The sequence below is a fragment of the Malus sylvestris genome, chromosome 5 (assembly GCF_916048215.2).
Source record: "Malus sylvestris chromosome 5, drMalSylv7.2, whole genome shotgun sequence".
NCBI classification, from domain to species: domain Eukaryota; kingdom Viridiplantae; phylum Streptophyta; class Magnoliopsida; order Rosales; family Rosaceae; genus Malus; species Malus sylvestris.
In genome coordinates, this window is record NC_062264.1 from 46,461,923 (window position 1) to 46,478,725 (window position 16,803).

General features: G+C 39.9%; 2 protein-coding genes across 7 annotated transcripts; both read right to left on the bottom strand.

Moving 5' to 3' along the window:
• Positions 1-824: 824 nt before the first annotated feature.
• On the bottom strand, positions 825-6,378 carry LOC126623940 (E3 ubiquitin-protein ligase UPL5-like). 2 transcript variants are annotated; one of them, XM_050292915.1, is made up of 4 exons: positions 4,211-6,378; positions 2,942-3,534; positions 1,273-1,360; positions 825-1,193 (listed from the first exon to the last, which is right to left on the bottom strand). In XM_050292915.1, the coding sequence occupies exons 1-4, from the start codon at positions 6,096-6,098 to the stop codon at positions 1,159-1,161; spliced, it is 2,604 nt and encodes an 867-aa protein (XP_050148872.1). In that variant the 5' UTR covers positions 6,099-6,378; the 3' UTR covers positions 825-1,158. The 2 variants fall into 2 exon arrangements, with proteins under 2 accessions (XP_050148872.1, XP_050148871.1); XM_050292914.1 differs by having other exon boundaries at positions 825-1,360; positions 4,211-6,377.
• A 4,433-nt stretch (positions 6,379-10,811) lies between these two features.
• On the bottom strand, positions 10,812-14,837 carry LOC126623956 (F-box protein CPR1-like). 5 transcript variants are annotated; one of them, XM_050292939.1, is made up of 3 exons: positions 13,485-14,837; positions 13,202-13,274; positions 10,812-10,973 (listed from the first exon to the last, which is right to left on the bottom strand). In XM_050292939.1, exons 1-2 carry the CDS (start codon positions 14,672-14,674, stop codon positions 13,235-13,237), a joined length of 1,230 nt encoding a protein of 409 aa, XP_050148896.1. In that variant the 5' UTR covers positions 14,675-14,837; the 3' UTR covers positions 10,812-10,973; positions 13,202-13,234. The 5 variants fall into 5 exon arrangements, with proteins under 5 accessions (XP_050148896.1, XP_050148893.1, XP_050148895.1 ...); XM_050292936.1 differs by lacking the exon at positions 10,812-10,973 and adding an exon at positions 11,139-11,908; XM_050292938.1 differs by lacking the exon at positions 10,812-10,973 and adding an exon at positions 11,139-11,964.
• Positions 14,838-16,803: the final 1,966 nt, after the last annotated feature.

The following is a 16,803-nucleotide window of genomic DNA, read 5'->3' on the forward strand; positions in this document are numbered from 1 at the left end:
GGGTTAAGGTCTCTGAAACCTAGCCACAACTCCAACAAGAGTAAGCTTTGAAGAATGAAAAGACGTGTGTGTGTATAAAGTATAATTACTTATTTATTATGGACGGTTAGAATCCGGTAATAATAGCTTCTTTCGGGTAGAAGTGCTAATTCAGTCATTGGGCCCTGTAGGATCTCTTGACTCTATTGAGTCCGTGTTACCCCCTTCTCCAAAAAAGTTGGTCAACAAGCCTCGCGAGTTGTCCCAGAATGAAGGCAATGACATGTTTTGACAAGTGATGACTTGTCTTGACACGTTGAACCTTCCATCGTGGCACGCCATAACAAACCTCGCGAATTGTTGATAGAATGCATGCGTGTCGTGATATGCATTCTACCGACAATTCGCGATGCTTGTCATTTTAGGGCCAACAACGATGGCGTGCTACGATGCGAGGGTTAGCATGTCATGCTATGTTCTGATACTATGAAGAAGGTTGAGGTTTCACCACATTTTTCATATCAGATTTGTACCACCTCTCTAGTAAAGGTAATATTCACCAACATATGTAGTTCTCATGTCTATTAAAAAGATGATACAAATGCATATAAAAAATGTTATAAGAGTAGCATTTTCATAAGGAAAATGATACAATCCCTTTCAAAACACTACAATTAGTAGTCTCTGAAGTATCTCGGACATGATCCTCAGAAAACATAGCATGATACCATCTGCCTGCCACATGGACGGGCGAGATGGGAAAACATTTTGTATAGACTTTTGCATAATATGTCATTGCATGATCCGTTTGTACTCAACAAATTAACATGTCATGAAAAGCAACGTCCGTTAAATCTCTTGCCTCCAAATTTATTTATCCTATTAACGACGCTATACAAACAGTTGCCAAAATAGCAATGACACTGCAAAGTGCAAACCTTTAACAAAGAAAAACACTAACATCGGTACCTTCTTCTATCATTAGTCAAGCGACCAGAGACGACGACGACAACAACAGTATCCTATAAACTGTACAATCTTAGTTCCGAATCTCTTTTATGTGCAGTCAAGCCCCCCCTTTTGACCCCCAAAATGTAGATGCACCTATTATATTTTACTACCATGTCCCGAAGCTACTGCCGACATGTTCCTGGGTGATGATATTAAGGCGGCCTTTCATCACTGCCTTCGATGGATATGGAGGGAAACACAATCTGTAAAAGCATGTATGAGACGAAGGCAGGCGACTGTAAGCCTCTGAGGACTTGTAAATGTAAAGCCGAGAAGCCAAACCTCGGAACCCCTCGACTGGAAGATACTTCACCGAGGTCCAAAAGAAGAGAAGAACCTTTTTCTGCTCTGCAGACATCTCCCCAACAATCTGCACAAATTTTCAAGAAGGAAACAAATTTAGCCTCATTGTACTACTACGCTCATAGCCTACCAATACAAAGCAACTTTTAGCTGCTTTCCCTATCTCGCAATCATGTTTATATCAAGAGCATAATGAAAAAATATGATCAGAACTTGCAAAAGGATGCTGAACCCCGATTAGGTTGTCCTCTCTCATAAACTCTGAAGCTTCCCACAAAGTTCTATAGAGTCTGACCATATACCACTTGATTGCTTGCTACTTGGCAAATCTAATCAAAGCCATACAGCTTTATGTGAGCATATAACACTGCCCGTTCTATATAACGCTTTACTCTGTTCAACCTTATCAAATTTGAAACAAGCGAAGTTTCAGTTTCTGATGCTATTAACTTCCAAAGAAAAACAGTGCTAAATAACTAATGGGGCTTTTAGATCCTGGTCCAAAGGATAGGTTGATATAAAAAGTAAAAATATGTAATACAATTAATCTGTGTAGGTAGACTATGAACAAAAACCTATGGTATAGGTAGATAAACAATTAAACATATAAGCAAGATATGAAACCTAACTAAAAGATACAAAAACATAATATATCTGCAAGCAAGACACATTAATCAGTGGTACAGGTTGATTATAAAAAAGTCTTTCATATTGATAGATAAATACAATTAACCTGTGATATAGGTTTATTATAAAAATTAAAAATAAACTCTATAAATGGGGTTTAGAGCAGAAAGAAGAAGAACCAGAAACAACAAAAAAGAAATTAATTTTTATAGTAAATCCTATCAATAAATAAATAATCCTAAACTTAAGGGACTGGATTTATTTTAATAAACTGGATTATTCCTAATATTGGTTCAGAAAAATTGGACTTATATAAACTTCCCAATAGTGAGCCCAATTGAAACACTGATTTTTTTGTCACTTCATTGTTTCAAAACAATCACAATGTATGCTTTCATTAATTTGAAAATCATTGCAAAAGCTTCCATGGTCGATCTCAATCATTAACGATTAAAGCCAAACTAGTTCGCCAAGACTTTTCTATGAATAAAGCTGATTGTCAATTGATATGCTATATGGAAAAATACCAGACACAGCTAAGAAGAGTAGACATGTAACAAAATAGTAATTAGATATTTAACCAAAAGAAACAAGATGCAAGTCCAATTTCTACTTTCAATAATTATTGGTTGATTTAACTAAACAGTTTTAATACGAAGGGGATTAACTGGGTAAGTCCTAGTTGGATTGGGATATCTTAATGAACAAGGATTAGGGGTTGCTATTCTAGGCTATCACTAGTTTTATACCAATTATAATTCCAGAATTCCGATTTAAGAGTTTCTCTTGGGTTTCATGCCCTACAACTCAGTTATCTTTGTTCCATCTTTGATTTTATTGCTTTTATCTCTCTATTTTTTCTGTTGTTTATCAGTTGAAATCTGCTTCTACTGCGATTTGGCTCTATTTTACCCACTGGACAGCAGCTTATCGCTGCTGCCCTGCATCACAAGAAAGAAGCAAAATATAAAGCAAGAATAGCAAAGTAAGAGCTAATAAAACCAGAATCGAGCAAGTTTACCTTCCAGAACCAAAGTATATGAGGATCAGTCTCTTTATAGCCATTGTAATCAGTATGTGCCTTCCAATCTTCAACGCTAATAGCACTTTCACTTCCGTGAAGCATCCAATCAAGATCTTCTAGCTCTAAACTTCGGAAAAACACACTCTGGAGCCTTGATCCACAGAGTATATCAGAAAATCCATGCGCAAATTGGGACACCTGTTCAGATATTGATGTGACAAAACGATGCTGAATTAGCAGATTAACATATTCCCCCCTGTTCTTGCTGTTCACAACAATGCTTTTCCCACCAGGGCAAAGCTCCACAGTTTTCCTGAATCCTAACTCCTCCACTTCCCTAACAAATGTCAACCCTAAAGCATCTGAATCAATAAAATGGGCATCCATTTCTAATATCTGCTTGCAACTATTATACAAGAATGGATCTGCATCTCTTATATCTTCCAAAGATAAATATATATCTCCAGCCAGTTGCTGGAAAAACACACGATCAAAGACTATGCCCACGTGCACTTTATGCATCAAAGCCAATGCAATCACTCGGCCAGCAAAGGTGAAATACTCCAGGTGCAGAGGATCAACCTTAGATGCTGTAAAAATAAAAGGCGTGTGACTTATTAATAATTTGTAGGAACTTTCAAGCATAACTCAAAAAGTTGACGCACGAAAAATGCCACAAGATAGGATACAAATCTTTCAGAACTGAGTAATGCTAGTGGCAACATTCATGCAATTGGATTAGCGTTTAACAATTTTACCAGTATTATGGCCACCTTCTTTCTGCCTACTAACACTAATACGCTGACAATCTGTATTTTTTGTTTGTCATTCCGTAATATAAACATTTTTAAAACCTAGGCACAATATGCTAAAGAATTTGACCTTACCCTGGTGTCCAATGTTTCTACACATGCCCGCATCACTTACGAGAGATCTAACAAAGTGAAGCATGCACATGTGATCACACACTAGACAATAAAAGAGTAAAGCATCATAATTATGTACTAAACTATTCTATAATACTTTTGGTGCTTGAGCATATATACCGAGTTTCAAACACTATCATGTTTGTCTGCAACTTAAAGTTCAAATCTTGGATCAATACCCAATCATATTTCAATACCTATCTTTATATGAATGCTATATATGATTTAGTCAACCAATTATCATCACAGGCTGGAGTTAATGTATCAAGACAAGCAAAATGAGAAACAGAATGTAAAGTTGTTCAAGAACACCATGCACTAAAGGCTGAAGGAAGCACACCTGGATTAGGATAGAACCTTCTACGGTCGTTAGGGCATGCCACAAAAAGTGCATTTTGGGGATTAAATATGGCCTGGCATACCAAAAAGAACCACTCCCGCAGTACACCTGGACCTGTAGCTTCCTCATTTTTGAATTCCATAAATAAACCGCCATGAAGTGACTCAGGTTCCGCATGCCCTATGTACTCAAACGATTCTGCCAATATTTGAGACCTATCAATGAGCATCTCATGCAGCTCCTCATAGTCTTCTTTAACATCAGGGAACATCATCATAGCCAAGTGCCTCCGAGACTCAAAATCTAGCACATCTTTGTGCTTAATAAGCCACTGATGATCGTCACTTCGCATTGCATACTTGACAATTAGAGCACATAATGGAGCCCTTCTAAGCCTCAAAATAGTCTTAAATTGTTCTTCCCAGCTCTGGTAAAGCATAGAAATTCCACTCAATTCCTTTAAAACAGCAAGATACTGAGACCATCCAGAATGAGCAAAATCACCCTCCACCTTTCCCATTTTTCCAAGGCATTCATCCATTTTATTTAGCAAATCAGCATATATATCGTGAAGAAGCTTAATCTCCTCTCCATACAGGGGATGCCTAAAAGTCCTCCCTTTCAAGGTTGCAGAAATAGAACCCTTGAAACACACTTGATCGGCAACTGCAGTGCGCAAAGGGAGCAAGAACGCTCTAAAATCACGTACATCATCCGACAACGGCCTGCCACTCGCAGGAAGGTCCATACTGACTACCAAATCCCTAGACAAAATACTTGACAGCTCCCTAACAAATGGAGAAATATCTTTCAACCCACCAATCAGTCCCTCCACAGGTTCTGAGTCCTGAGAATTTCCATCACTTTCCAACAAGGAACCGAGTGAACCTCGGCATAGGACGTACAGAGGGTCCTCCTCCCCTAATCTCCTAAGAAACTTACAAAACTCTAACACTATCGGCGCGCAGTAATTATGTAAGTGTTTCGGCAACAATGTAGGGTACGAATTCAGGAAATACTTGATTGAATTTTCAGCAACTGTTCTGTTAGCTGGCAGGGGAGAAACATAGAGCATCAGCAGCGCCAAGGGGGCCGAGGACGGAACAAACACCCGGATATGGCTAACCCCATATCCGGCTGTTGTCTCCTTCTGAGCCATGGTCAAGTACTGGCTCATCCTGCTCTTGATGTATTTCGAAGGCTCGTGAATCTCTTCGCCTTGGCACATTCGAAATGCGGCGGAGACTATGTCCTCCAGGAGTTGCCAGGCCTGAGGGTGATCGGTGCTCCGCAAGCGGCCGACCAGTTGCAAACTGGCGTCGTTTTGTATGGCGCACTCGGCCAGCGACTGCTCTGGCTGCAGCTGTTTGCCCCCGTATATAAGCCTCAGTTCGAAAACCGGAATGCCGGTGATCGTTTGTATGCGATCGAGTAGCGATTTCACCTTGTCCTGAGCATAGGCCTGGATTACCAAATTATTGCCCCCTGACATGGTTCTGATGAAGAATTGGAGCATTGTCCGGGACCGAGTCGACTCGGAGTGAGCAGACTCGCCGTGAGAGGTCGGTCGGGCGTTGGAAACCCGGGAATTGAGGGCGTCACTATTGGCGGAGGAGTGAGGGTGGGTGGGGGCGCCGTTGGACGACGAATCGGCAGCGTTGGGCTCGTCCTTCCTCATCCTGACGTGGACTAGGTCAGAGATAACGGCGTCGTCCTCGTCGTCGGAGAAGGTGGGCCCGCCATAGTCGTCGAGTTTGCGCTTGGAGGACAATCGGTGCTGGAACTGATCCACCGCGGCGGCGACGGCAGCAAGGGCAGTGCTGTCGCTGCGCTGGTAGGCAGCGCAATCGACGGTGCTGCTGGTGGTGGGGCTCCCGGTGATGGACATTTACAGGGTGGGGCCCACCCGCCAGCCGGTTCCTTCCTTTTACCTCTCGAGAGAAGAAAATTCACGCGTACGGTGGGCGTGGGTGCATGGAAATCGCAGCCGGTCCTCCGCGAAAAACAAAAATCTGGAAATTAAAATAAATAAAATTAAAAGGGAGAATAAAAATACCAGGGAGGGTGGGAACTGGGGGAAGACGATGATCGGGGGAAGGGGTCGTTTGTCTCTCTCTTTGTCTCACGCCTGGGCTTCACAGCCGTCATCTACAATCACTGTAATCGGTAATCCTACGCTATTATATATTTTCCATTTATTTATTTATTTATTTGATGTTGTGTTTGGATTGCAGTATATTACAAAAAAGCCCTCTGTCCCTCCACTCTCTGCACTGGCGTTTCTGATACTTAACGGCTCTGATCGGATCCCACTATTTTTTCTTTCTTTTTTTTCTTTTTTGTTTTGTCAAATATCCCACTAATTTTATATTTGGTTAGTTTTGTTGTAAACATGGCTAGTTTAAGTGTGATTGTGTAAATTCTAGATTATATTTGATTCTAGTTATCATTTCCTATTGTATCTTGTATTCCTTGGGATGAAGGAATATGTTCTCTTCTTATATTACTATAATAAATGCACAATGTATGAGGGATCACAACACACATTCCCTTACAATTCTACAAACACATATCTCTCTCTTCTTCTCCTTGCCGCTGGCCACCCTAAACTTGTCAGATAAAATAGACCACAACACGTTATTAGCACGCTCCTACCGCTGCGCTTAGGAATCTGACGTTAGAGATTTTTCTGCATCAAACCAGTTCATCCATATTATCACGCAATCATGTTCTTTCAAAACAATGGTTTTTAACTCGATATTTTTGCAACCCTGATAGCATGAACATTCACCATGATGCATGACCCAACTTTACATTTTACGAATTTTAGATTCTACATAAATTGTGTATGTCTCATAATCATAATTGTTGAATAATGTGCATTTGATATTGGTTATGAATTGTGTTGGTACCACACATAATGGGCATCAGACTTTGATACATTGGGCCTCATTACCCAGCCTATATGATTATGTAAAAGGAGGAGCCCCTTATTCTATAAAAGGGGACTCCTCCCCCCTCACAAAAGGGAATCAGTGAACCCAACAGAGGGCAATACCCTCACAAATACAACAACACTCTCTTTCTCTAGGGGACTCCCTCTCACCCTTCTAATCCATACATACAGTCAGAGAAATACAATCAGTGTGGACGTAGCCCAAACCTTGGGGTGAACCACGATACATCTTGTGTTATTTACATTTCTTGCAGATTCACGATCAGATTTACGTTGTTCCAAGACCTCTGGTTTTGTGCATCAACATTTGGCGATGTCTGATTGTTTACCTTGTCTATTACCTCTTTCGGCAAATCTCCTAGCTCGGCGACTTGGGGGACCCCTACTATAGGGTTTTGTATCGCACTTAACAAAGCCCGAAACTACAAGTAAGCTTCAAGTGAAATTGATACATTACCTTGTGCATCTTCATCGGTTAAAGATACCACCCCTGATGGAGGAAAAGTACTTCGAGATAAGATGCCACATCTACGTATGAGACAGATAAGGCAAGTGAAAATGATATCACACTTCGGTACTTAGAAGTTTCGTAATTACTCAATGGGTTGGATCTTGCAAGTCCCCAACCGAGGAGCGTCTCTCACTCGGGAACTTAGGGGAGCACTATTTGTACCATACTTGACCAATCTTGAAACTATTGAGCACCGGTGAATTCACATCTAAAACTTTTGATGGATACGAACCCGACATATCACATATGCGCGTTTTTGGTTGTGCAGTATATGTGCCAATCTCGCTGCCCTTACGTACAAAAATGGGGCCTCAACGAAGGATGTGAATCTATGTCGGATATGATTCTCATTCGATTATTCTTTACTTAGAACCTTTGACAGACGATCTGTTTACCACTCGTTTCGTGGATTGTCACTTATATGAGATAGTCTTCTCGTTGTTAAGGGGAGATAAGAACGTCAACGTTCTTGAAGAACGACACGAATTATCGTGGACGACTCTCACTTTGTCTCATTTAGATCCATGCACCACTCAGTCTAAAACTGAAGTGCAGCGCATATTAGATCTTCAGAGCATAGCTCAGAGCATGCCAGATGCTTTCACCGATTTAACGCACGTGACAAGATCACATATTCCAGTTGTGAATACGCCTGCAAACATGAATGTACCAAATGTAAGACGGACTACCCTTTTGGAAGCCCGGGACGCCAATTTTGGTGATCCACATACATTAGCGGCTAGCCAATCATCTGCCTTTATACAAAAGCATGGTAGACCCTTTTGTTCAATGGATTCACACCTCTGGAAGAGGAAAACCACGACACAATGACCTGAATAGCCTATAGTGAATCCGACTATAGCTTACTCATTCTACTTAACTCGTGAGGAAATTTTAGATTATGGAAGCGTCATTGAAGAGACGAATCATTCTCCCAAGAATCGTGAGATTTCGGTCTATTATGTTAGCTTAGATGATATGTGGCATAGTAATAAGATGATTGTCGACGATGCATTAGTATTTGCAGTAGCTACTAAGATCATGTTGAGCGATGATATTGAACCGCGTTCCGTTGATGAATGTCGACATATAACTGATTGGTCAAATTGGAAACAAGCAATCCAAGTCAAACTCAATTCAATTGTGAAACGTAAGGTGTTTGGACATGTAGCTCATACTCCTCCACATGTGAAGCCTATTGGCTACAAGTGGGTTTTCGGTCAGAAGCGTAATGAAAAGAACGAAATTGTGCGTTACAAAACTTGTCTTGTTGCACAAGGCTTCTCACAATGCCCCGGGATTGACTATGACAAAACTTATTCACCTGTTATGGATATGATTACTTTTCGCTACCTTATCAGTTTGGTAGTTTATGAAAAACTGGATATGCAGCTAATGGACGTAGTAATCGCGTATCTATATGGGGATCTTAATACGGAAATATATATGAAAGTTCTCAAATGACTTACATTGATTGGTATAAATATGTCCAAACCCCGGAACACGCCCTCAATTCAGCTGAGGCGTTCACTCTACGATTTGAAACAATCCGGGAGAATGTGGTATAACCGTTTGAGTGAGTATTTGACTAGTCAGGGATATGTGAACAACGAACTATGCCCTTGTGTGTTCATTAAGAAGTCACATTCCGGATTTGCGATTGTTACAGTATATGTCGATGACATGAATCTTATCGGAACTCCTGAAGAGCTCGTGAGAATTGTCGCGCACCTGAAGTCAGAATTTGAGATGAAAGATCTAGGTAAAACTCGATATTGCCGTGCACCCAGAAGGTGTTGCACTGCTTTAATGAGGATAAGGCGAAGTCTTCGAGTACTACTATGGTCGTTCGTTCGTTAGATGCAAAACGAGATCTTTTCCGTCTGAATGAGGATTATGAAGAGATTTTGGATCCTGAAGTTCCTTATCTAAGTGCGATATGCGCTTTATTGTACTTAGCTCAATGCACTAAACCCAACATCTCCTTCGCTGTTAATCTTTTGGCAAGATATAGTAATGCACCAACACGCAGACACTGGATTGGCGTGAAAGACATTTTTCATTACCTTAAGGGTACTACGAATTTGGGCTTGTTTTATCCCTACGAATCCTCGAATGGTGCCACACCCTATGCTCCTTGAGTTGATTCTTGCCTTGTTGGTTATGCCGACGCAGGATACTTATCTGATCTGCACAAAGCGTGCTTTTAAACGTGTTATGTCTTTACCGTTGGAGGCACCACAATATCTTGGAGGTCAATTAAACAAACCTTAGTTGCCACTTCGTCTAACCATGGTGAAATTCTTGCCTTATATGAAGCAACTCATGAATGTTTTTGGTTGAGAGCAGTAGTGGGCCATATTCAAAGCTCCTGCGATCTTCATCCCGCCGTTGATGTCCCGACGACAATCTTTGAAGACAACGTAGCTTGCATCAAACAGCTCAAGAATGGTTACATCAAATGAGACAACACCAAGCACATTACGCCGAATTTTTTCTTTTCACATCAACAACATGAGCATCAGAAGATTAAAGTAACGCAAATCCGTTCACAAGACAATCTGGCCGACCTCTTCACCAAATCACTACCGAAGACGATGTTTCAGAAGCTTGTTCATGAAATTGGTATGCGTAAACTTTCTGAGTTGTAACTTTGCTATTTCTCTTTGGAATTATGTCAAACTCAGGGAGAGTATCTTATAGATACTTGTTTGATCTTAATGTACTCTTTTTCCCTACAATTATGAGCATTTTTGCCATTGGGTTTTTGCTACCTAATTAGGTTTTAACGAGGCACCCACCTTGAGCTGGTCATATCCTTGATGACGTCCCATAGACGTTTCTTTGACTTTTGCATTTCTCATGCACTTTTCCTTAGACTATGGATTTTGTCTCTCATTTGGTTTTTGCCATAGCCTTAGGGTTTTTTTTTTTAGCGAGACTTACTACTTATGCAAGTTCCTACCTTATTGAAAATAAACGTTATTCCTTAGAATCAGTGCCGATGAGTTGACTTCCTCAACTTCTGCATAATGCTGAATCTACCTTTGAGTATTTACACACTCAAGAGGAGTGTTGTAAACATTCCTAGTTTACGTGTGATTGTGTAAGTCCTATATTAGATTTGATTCTAGTTATCCTTTCCTATTATATCTTGTATTCCTTAGAGATGAAGGAATATCTTCTCTCCTTATATTACTATAAATAAAGGCAAAATATATGGGGATAACAACACACATTCCCCTACAATTTTACAAACACATCTCTCTCTCTTCTTCTCCTTGCCGCCGGCCACCCTAAACTTGTCAGATAAAATAGACCACAATAAGTTTCAACTTTTAACTCAATTAATTTGATGAATAGTATATTATTATTGGGTAATTTGTCATTTTGTCAGTCACTGGTTTTAACTTATGATAGTGTCATGAAAGCGTTTTCAATACAGTTTTAACATCAGATACTTCGGATCGTTAAATTCCATTACAGTTGTAACATCAGACACTTCACATCGTTAAATTTGATGTGCAATCAACCTCACAACTGATTTTCTTTTGAATGAAAAATGAGAATCTCTTTGAATAAAGACTCTAGTCCTGACCGCACCAAAAAGTATTTGATGAACAAATTGCTTTATCCTGCAACTAGACTTGATGATACAAATGAAGTTGGATGGTATGTGCGTCTAAAACTGTGACGGGAAGGTGCTGGAGCTGCTTCCAGCACTTGCTGCTCAGTCGTCGTAGCGTCACTGCACTTCTGCCCTCCAACTTACATGCGTTCTTTGCCCAAGTAATTTTCTATACCAACTCTTCCTAATAAGGAAGAAAACTTTGGATTTTCTTACATAGATTTTCTCGTACGCTCCGGGTAACTTATACTCCGCGGTTTTTGGCCGTTAGATCATTGGTCAAAGATACAATGACCAATCTCCAACAGCCAAAAACCCCGGAATATAGGATACCCATGAACATAATAGAACTTTCGTTTCTTACAACACCGTCTCAAGAATGCCAATCAAAGTCACTTAATAACACACTGCAAAAACATAGACTGCATGTTGCCGCAAGAAATACATTTCATGAGCTCTCAAGGGTTGGAATGAACGACGCCCTGGTGACGGCAGCATTTCAATCAAATACTCCAACGTGATCAAACGCGAAGGTCATAGCCCTAAAAACAAAACTCAGATTGGCCGCTCAAAGCATGAGGTTGTGAAGGAAATCTTCTTCACCTGCAGATAAGCTCCAAAATGAAACATTGGAGATGCACTTCAACGAATTGTGAGTCCTTGATCAGTTGAATCCGTATCAGTAACGAGTATTTTTCAACACTACAGTTGAAGCAAGTAACAAACGAGACAAAAGCTATTTAAATCAGCTCATCACAAAAAACAGAGCTGGTCAAGCTAATATACAAAGAAAGTATGAAGAAACAATATCATGTTTATCATCTATTATTGTAAAACATCTTGTTGAGTATGCCTTATGGCCCTGATTACATCATCCATAGGGTGCGTCTAACAATCAACCAGATTGTGAGAGCACCCCCTATGGATGACTGCCCAGAAATTTCTCTCATTATTCTATAGAGAACAGCAAAGCTCACCCCAAATGATAGTCCCACCCTAAATCAAGACTGTTGCCTTTTCCACCACCAAACCGTTTCGAAGATGGGACAAATGTCAACTCGAGACTGTGAATGAGAGTAAACACTAAACTAGAAGAAATGATTTCAAGGTGTATGAAAAGTGCTTTTCAACCTAATCTAGTGATTAGCATTGCTGTCACTCCACCCACTATTCTCACAATACGGTATAGTGACTGTATGGGCCATCCACTAAAGAACACTCACGATCCTTCATTGATGAACCCAGTAAGATCAACGAGAGATGAGAACACTTGTGGTGTATATGTTTTAGCAGTGAACCACAAACGTCAAATCCTAATGTGATATAAGTAAGAAATTGGAATGAACCACAAGAAAGCTATAATTGTAGATTTCAAAGGTTAGAAGTTCTTACATACTCATTTCTTATATATACAGAACTAGAAAAAACATATAATACTACTATAAAAAAACGTAGTGACTATTACATTCAACTGCACAGTGACTGCATCAGATAGTAGAGTGATTATGGCGTTCACGATATCTTACAGAAGTTCAAGTTCTTAACTGAAAAAAAAAGAAAAAAAAAAGACATAATACAGAAGTTCAAGTTCTTTAATGAAAAAAAGGTATCATCATACAGAAAGCACGTCCTTATTCTTGGTTAGCAGCTGTTGAAGAAGAAATGTGCACCTGATATGGTAACGATCCGACCAAACCTGACCCGAGTATGTTCATAATTTAATATAAAGGAAGTTTAAGTATTCTAAGTTAACCATGCATTCTGTGTTGATCCTACTTTTCGGTGTCTCAAGTAACATGGGTTCCTACCTTATATAAAAGCAAACAACTGAAGAAGAAAAAGGAAAAAAAAGGAGTTCTCTATACTAGAGTACCAAGCATAATTCAGATAAATTACCCCTCTCTTCGTTCTTGTCTTTGTTCTGATTGCCTATAGCACCAATTTGAAGCCTTGAGACAGGAAATCATCCCTGACAAATACAAGAACCAACTCAAGTCATCAATCATCGACCACTGACTCACATAATAGTATAAATAACAATATTGCAGCAAGTTACCAATTAATCGAAATTTCAAATTCTAATGAAAATAATGCCCAAAATAATCTCCATAATCACAACATGGATGGTTTTGCAAATGAAACAAATGGGCAATGAAATGTGAAAAAGCATGTTATTTACCTCTTCTTATTCTTCAAGTCCCCTGCTGCTTCCTGCTTTTTCTTATCCTCTCGTCTACAAGGATGAACCGAAACAAGGCTTTCCATACAAACTACAGCCTCAAATAGATCTGGCAAGCCACGAACCTTTACACTCTTGACCCTCTGGCTTTTCAGATCAAACCAAGCGAGATTTTCGTGGTCTTGTTCGAACAAAACTTCGCTGCCATTCTTAGAATACACCAAAGGTCTAACACTCTTGATTCTTCGAGTTTGCGATACGGTAAACAATTTACTCCAAGACTCTTTAACCCCATACTCCTTCAATGTCCACACATCAACACCCTTATCTTCATATTTAGCTACAATGCAAAGACACCCTCCCAAGTATCCCACATCAATCTGACACTTCCTGTCCATGTTCTGCGGCATAGGCACCTCACCACAAGTCTCATTCGTAACGTCAAATGCAATGACCAACTCCATTGCATGTTGATCTAATTCGAGGTTCCGAGTCACCACCCAATGCACACAACCGCTCACAAGAATTCCCATTTTTCGTGTGTAACAGAGCACATAAGGCATGTCTTCGAGTCGCTTCCACGCGTTGTTTCTTAGGCTAAAAACCCTCACCTCAGACACAAACGACAGGTAATCCAATCCAATAAACTGAGAAATCCTCACCAGTTTATAATCATCGTGAACGGCGTCATATCCGAGACCATAAACCCTAGCTCCACATAAACACATATTCGAATCGCGCTTTCGATCTGATGGCAGCGATGGCAAGATTCTGTATTTCTTCGTCGACGGGTTCCAGAAAGCGATATCTTCAGCCACGTTACAGATGCACAGGAGGCCGTTGCAGGATCCCAGCACGCGAATCCGATTGCTGTAGCACATCAGTGGATGATTGAGCTCGACGGCGTCGTTTAAAGAATCGAAACTGATGCAGTAGAGGTCGGAGTCCTTTCTGAGAATCAAACTGAGATGCGATTTGGACTCTGCCGATTGCGTGAGGTGGAGATGGACGAAGTATGAGCTGTCGATGAGCGACCGCCATGGTTTTGCAATCGACCGGAAACGGAGGAGGAGGCAGACGGGTAAACGAGAGAGTATGTCGACGATTACTTCCGGCGGGAGATCCGCCATAGCCTTGGATGCTTGGATTTGAAGCTGCGTGGTATCTACGGTGGATTTTGGAGTCTTCATCTCTGGAATTTGGTGGCAGGCTCTAGGGTTTCTCACCTTCAGTTTCCTTCACATTGGTCCTTGCAGTTGTTGTGGAAAGTCTGGGTGGAGTTGGTGCTATAGGAAATCTCGCGAGAGCACGCATCATTACAGATTTATCCTTTCGGATTACGGTTTGTTTGAATGGACGAACGAGGGTGATTCTGACTTTATCGTGAATGGCTAGTGGGGGCCACGCGATGTTATTATAAAGATGAAATTCCCATTAAAGTTCATTTTTTTGTCAATATTCCAATTAAACGTTAGCGTGGTCGTGGAGCAATTTTACCCTTTTTTATTGCCTTGAGAATAGACAGTCAAATTCATTCAGTATAAATCATTAAAATAATTGAACAAATCGCCGATATAAATAACAAATGACATATTTAGGATAAATTATTTATTTATTTAATGTCTATAAATAATTGAACGATTTTGAATTCGAATAATTTTTTTGTTGTTGAAATGATCTTCAAATGAAACCTAATAAATTCAACGATTAAGTTTCTGTTATTCAAAATTGGAGAATGAACTCATCACAAGAGAAAAAGCAAGTATTATCCTAAATAAAATAATTTCTTTGACTCCACATGTTCACCATCAGCTTCAGCTCCTCGTTTTCTCATGGGAACCAATGTCCTCAAAATATCTATGGGCTATGGTTCACAATTTTTGCTATGAACAGAATATTGGGCCTACAAATATGCAGTGAAACGGGTCTGAGTAAATTCGTAAAGTAAAGACCATCCCTTTTTTAACCTAACCAAAATCAGTCTTCCCCGCCAACGCGTGCAACTTGCTTCCGTATTCTTACACCTCTACCCTTCTCCTGGCTCGACTGCTTCTTCCCCATCCGATTTCGACGAATTACATAATATTTTGTGATTGCCCACCAGCATAAGAACCGCCGGATATTTACGATTTCTGAGTCGAGGCTTCCGATCGGCATCCAATGAGAAACCGCCCCTGGCGAGTTACTCGGATTATTTGTTCTACTTTTAAGAGAAGGTAGGAGCTAGCTCAGCTAGGGTTTTCTATTTACACATTGTGTTTAGAGTTTAGGTTTACCGCTAAACAATAGAAAATTTTGCACAAGTATCATCTGAACTATTGCGCCTGTGGCGTTTAAATGTTTCTCAAACTTTCTGTCTCTGTCTCTCTCTCTCTCAAAGTCTGAAACAACAGACAACAACAGTCTTTGTACGACTGATGATAATATGATCATCTGAACCTACAACGGAATGCATACTAGAAAACAGAGAAGGAAGCTTCCCTAGTCACTCTTAGTTTCGAGCTTTTCGATTTACTCGACCTTTCCCTCGCGGTGAACGAACAGATGAATCCAAAGTTCAACTCACGAGTGGAGATCGTGGCTAGAGGAAATGAAAGTGAGACGGAAACTTGAACAAGAGAAATGAAACAAATTGTTATTCCAAACAATGTTGTAGCTAAGAATTGTTCGGTGGGTGGGCTAAGTTAAAATTATTATTTTGAAATCAAAATTTTAATCATTTGTTGCGTATATGAAGCTATATAACTTAGAAAGTAATAATTTGAAGTAAGAAATTTATACTGCCACTTCGCTTGTAAGTAACAGGTCTTAAGGTTCAATTTTCGCTAAAGGCGAATTTGAACCACATTATTGCTAGCCCATCGTGGATGAAAGTTTTAATTTATTACTATTAAATTATAATATTGGTTAAAGTGATGAGTTTATTTAACATTTATTAGCTCTTATTTTCCTTAAAAGTAGCCTTAAGATTCAAAATTTTCATTTGTTAGATGGAATATGACAATTAAATTCATAAAATAACTCAAAAGATTAATATTTTGAAACTTAAAGATTCAAAACACTCCCTATGCTTAGCCTGGGAGCCTTGCACTTGGCTCCACTAGTGATTCCAAAATAAAACCAAATGCATATGGCCTCACATCAAGGATTGGTTGGTGCCCTACCTGGAGAAGAATCATTAAGGCCTTGCCATTATCTGGTTTACGTCACCTTAATTAACCATACCATAGTGATTGTCTTTGATTGAATTATTGCTCTAAGAATGGCAATTTTGTCGTCTCGATAGAAACCACAAAGTTGGATAGCTATAATGTGTGCT